General features: G+C 41.7%; 1 protein-coding gene across 2 annotated transcripts in view; it reads left to right on the top strand.

The window, feature by feature from the left end:
* The window catches only part of adck1 (aarF domain containing kinase 1), an 89,484-nt gene that overhangs the window by 6,933 nt on the left and 80,192 nt on the right, over positions 1 to 2,359 (top strand). For both annotated transcript variants that reach the window (XM_020615725.1, XM_020615726.1), the window contains exon 2: positions 1,551 to 1,690. In XM_020615725.1, coding sequence (XP_020471381.1) covers positions 1,559 to 1,690 — 132 coding nt within the window. In that variant the 5' untranslated portion in view covers positions 1,551 to 1,558. The remainder of the gene's footprint in view (positions 1 to 1,550; positions 1,691 to 2,359) is intronic.

Here is a 2,359-nt window from a genome sequence, read left to right as displayed (position 1 = left end):
GGATCCCAAGGTACTTGTAGCTGTCTTCAACATCTGCTATGTTGCCTTCTGGTAGTACAATCCCCTCAGTTCTGACTACCGTCCCTCTCCTCGTTACCATTCGGCCACACTTATCCAGTCCGAATGACATTCCGATGTCCTGGCTGTAGATCCTAGTGGTGTGGATCAGTGAGTTGATGTCTTATTCACTCCTGGCATCCAGCTTGATGTTATCCATGTAGAGGAGGTGGCTGATGGTTGCTCCATTCCGTAGTCAGTATCCGTAACCACTCTTGGTGATGATCTGGCTGAGGGGGTTCAGCCCTATGCAGAACAGCAGCTGACATTGAAGCTTCGAGTAATGAACCATGTTTTTGAATTCTGTGTCGAAGCTTTAACAAAGCCTCAATCAGCCATCACTAGGCACATGCCATCGACTGAAAAAAATTCAGATAAACCTAGAAAATGGCGAGCTCAATCCGTAAACCATCTGGTAACAAGCATAACATGGTGCAGAAACAGGAAGTGAGTATGATTACAACAGCAAGAACAGGAAAAAGCAGTCCAGGCTACTCCACCAAAAGAAGCTTACCTGAAGCTTCATGAGGACTCTAGTGTGTGTGTGTGTGTATATACGCGTTTACAAACATCACAGGTCTATCCTACAGTATTTGGATGAAGTATCTTGAGCTGACAAATGCAATATGTCAGATTAAGTAAGATTGAAATAACAGCTGGAAGCAGTATGTCAGGTACACGTTTAATCAACATTTACTGCAAACTTGATATTTGGCCGTTATCCCCAATTATTTGCAGTCACATTTATCAGTTGATGAAACATTTCTATCCTTTCTTAGTTACTTTCATATTTTCTGCACATTACACTTTTTTCATACTCAGTGTCACTTTGTAAACATGTGTCGTGGCTAGAGTGTGATACCGACTAAATTAATTCAGACAAACCATCCCAATTTAAAGGATCATTTAATATTACAATTATTCAGAATAGAGTAGTATTTAAACACATAATCTTGTAGTTAGGGAACAGAGAACAAGAGATCAGAGAACAGAGACTCTCCTCCTGCAATGTGATAGATAAAGCATAAGAAGACTGTCAGAGCACCAGTCAGTCAAGCCATTTGTTGTTGGTCCCGAGTCAGTCTTAATTCAGCGTCCCCTCCAGCCGGCTGGGTCAGCGTCCCCACAAAGTACACGGTTTACTGTCCCACTAGCATTGTCATCCTCTCTCTCCCAGGCTCACTCTTTTATCAGCAGCTTTCCTTAGGCTATTGCGTCAATTTCTGAACTTAGCTTCCTGTCTCCAGTTTCGGGAGACAACACCCTGAGATGTACTTCAAAAACAGGAAACATCTTGACCAACTTACATAAGCCCATTGTCCAACTCACATGAACTTAATGAACCCATAACCACTCAGCTCTCCCTCACACAACTAGTACAAATAATATCTATATGTGAAGTACATACTGTTCTATTACATATTATCTCTGGAATCTTGTTTATTGTTAACCACTACACATGCTGTGAGATTTGTTCATTCTTCCTTCCACAGCCCCTCCGATGGCTGGTCAGCTTCTCAGAGTCTCCTCTCTGGCCACGGCAGTGTTTGCCTCCTCTGGGTTTTATTTATACCACAGACAACTGGACCTCAATGACCTGAGTGTCGTCCGTTTCGGACGAGCCGCAGCCACTGTGAGTTACTGAACACTTTTTCCCTTCCTCTGGGGACTGTGGATTTGATGCACCCTCACATTTAGTTTATGTTTTTGTCTTGATCCTTTGATCTTTTGTCAGTTTGTCACCAACAAGTCAGAGTCTGCTTTACTGGCCAGGTGTGTCAGACACATGAGGTATTTGACTCTGGTACATTGGCTCTCAATGTGAATGTACATATCCCCATGAAAGGGGCAAATAAACAGTAAACCAGCATAAGGCTGTGTAATATAACAAGACAGGCAAGGAATGCTCATTGTGAAATGATACAGTGGGTACGGAAAGTATTCAGACCCCCTTAAATTTTTCACTCTTTGTTATATTGCAGCCATATGCTAAAATCATTTAAGTTCATTTTTTTCCTCATTAATGTACACACAGCACCCCATATTGACAGAAAAACACAGAATTTTTGACATTTTTGCAGATTTATTAAAAAAGAAAAACTGAAATATCACATGGTCATAAGTATTCAGACCCTTTGCTGTGACACTCATATATTTAACTTAGGCGCTGTCCATTTCTTCTGATCATCCCTGAGATGGTTCTACACCTTCATTTGAGTCCAACTGTGTTTGATTATACTGATTGGACGTGATTAGGAAAGCCACACACCTGTCTATATAAGACCCTACAGCTCACAGTGCA

This window comes from Monopterus albus, unplaced genomic scaffold, assembly GCF_001952655.1.
Source record: "Monopterus albus unplaced genomic scaffold, M_albus_1.0 scaffold169.1, whole genome shotgun sequence".
In the NCBI taxonomy this organism is placed as follows: Eukaryota; Metazoa; Chordata; class Actinopteri; order Synbranchiformes; family Synbranchidae; genus Monopterus; species Monopterus albus.
The sequence above is the reverse complement of the archived record's forward strand: the minus strand, read 5'-3'. Positions and strand labels throughout refer to the sequence as shown.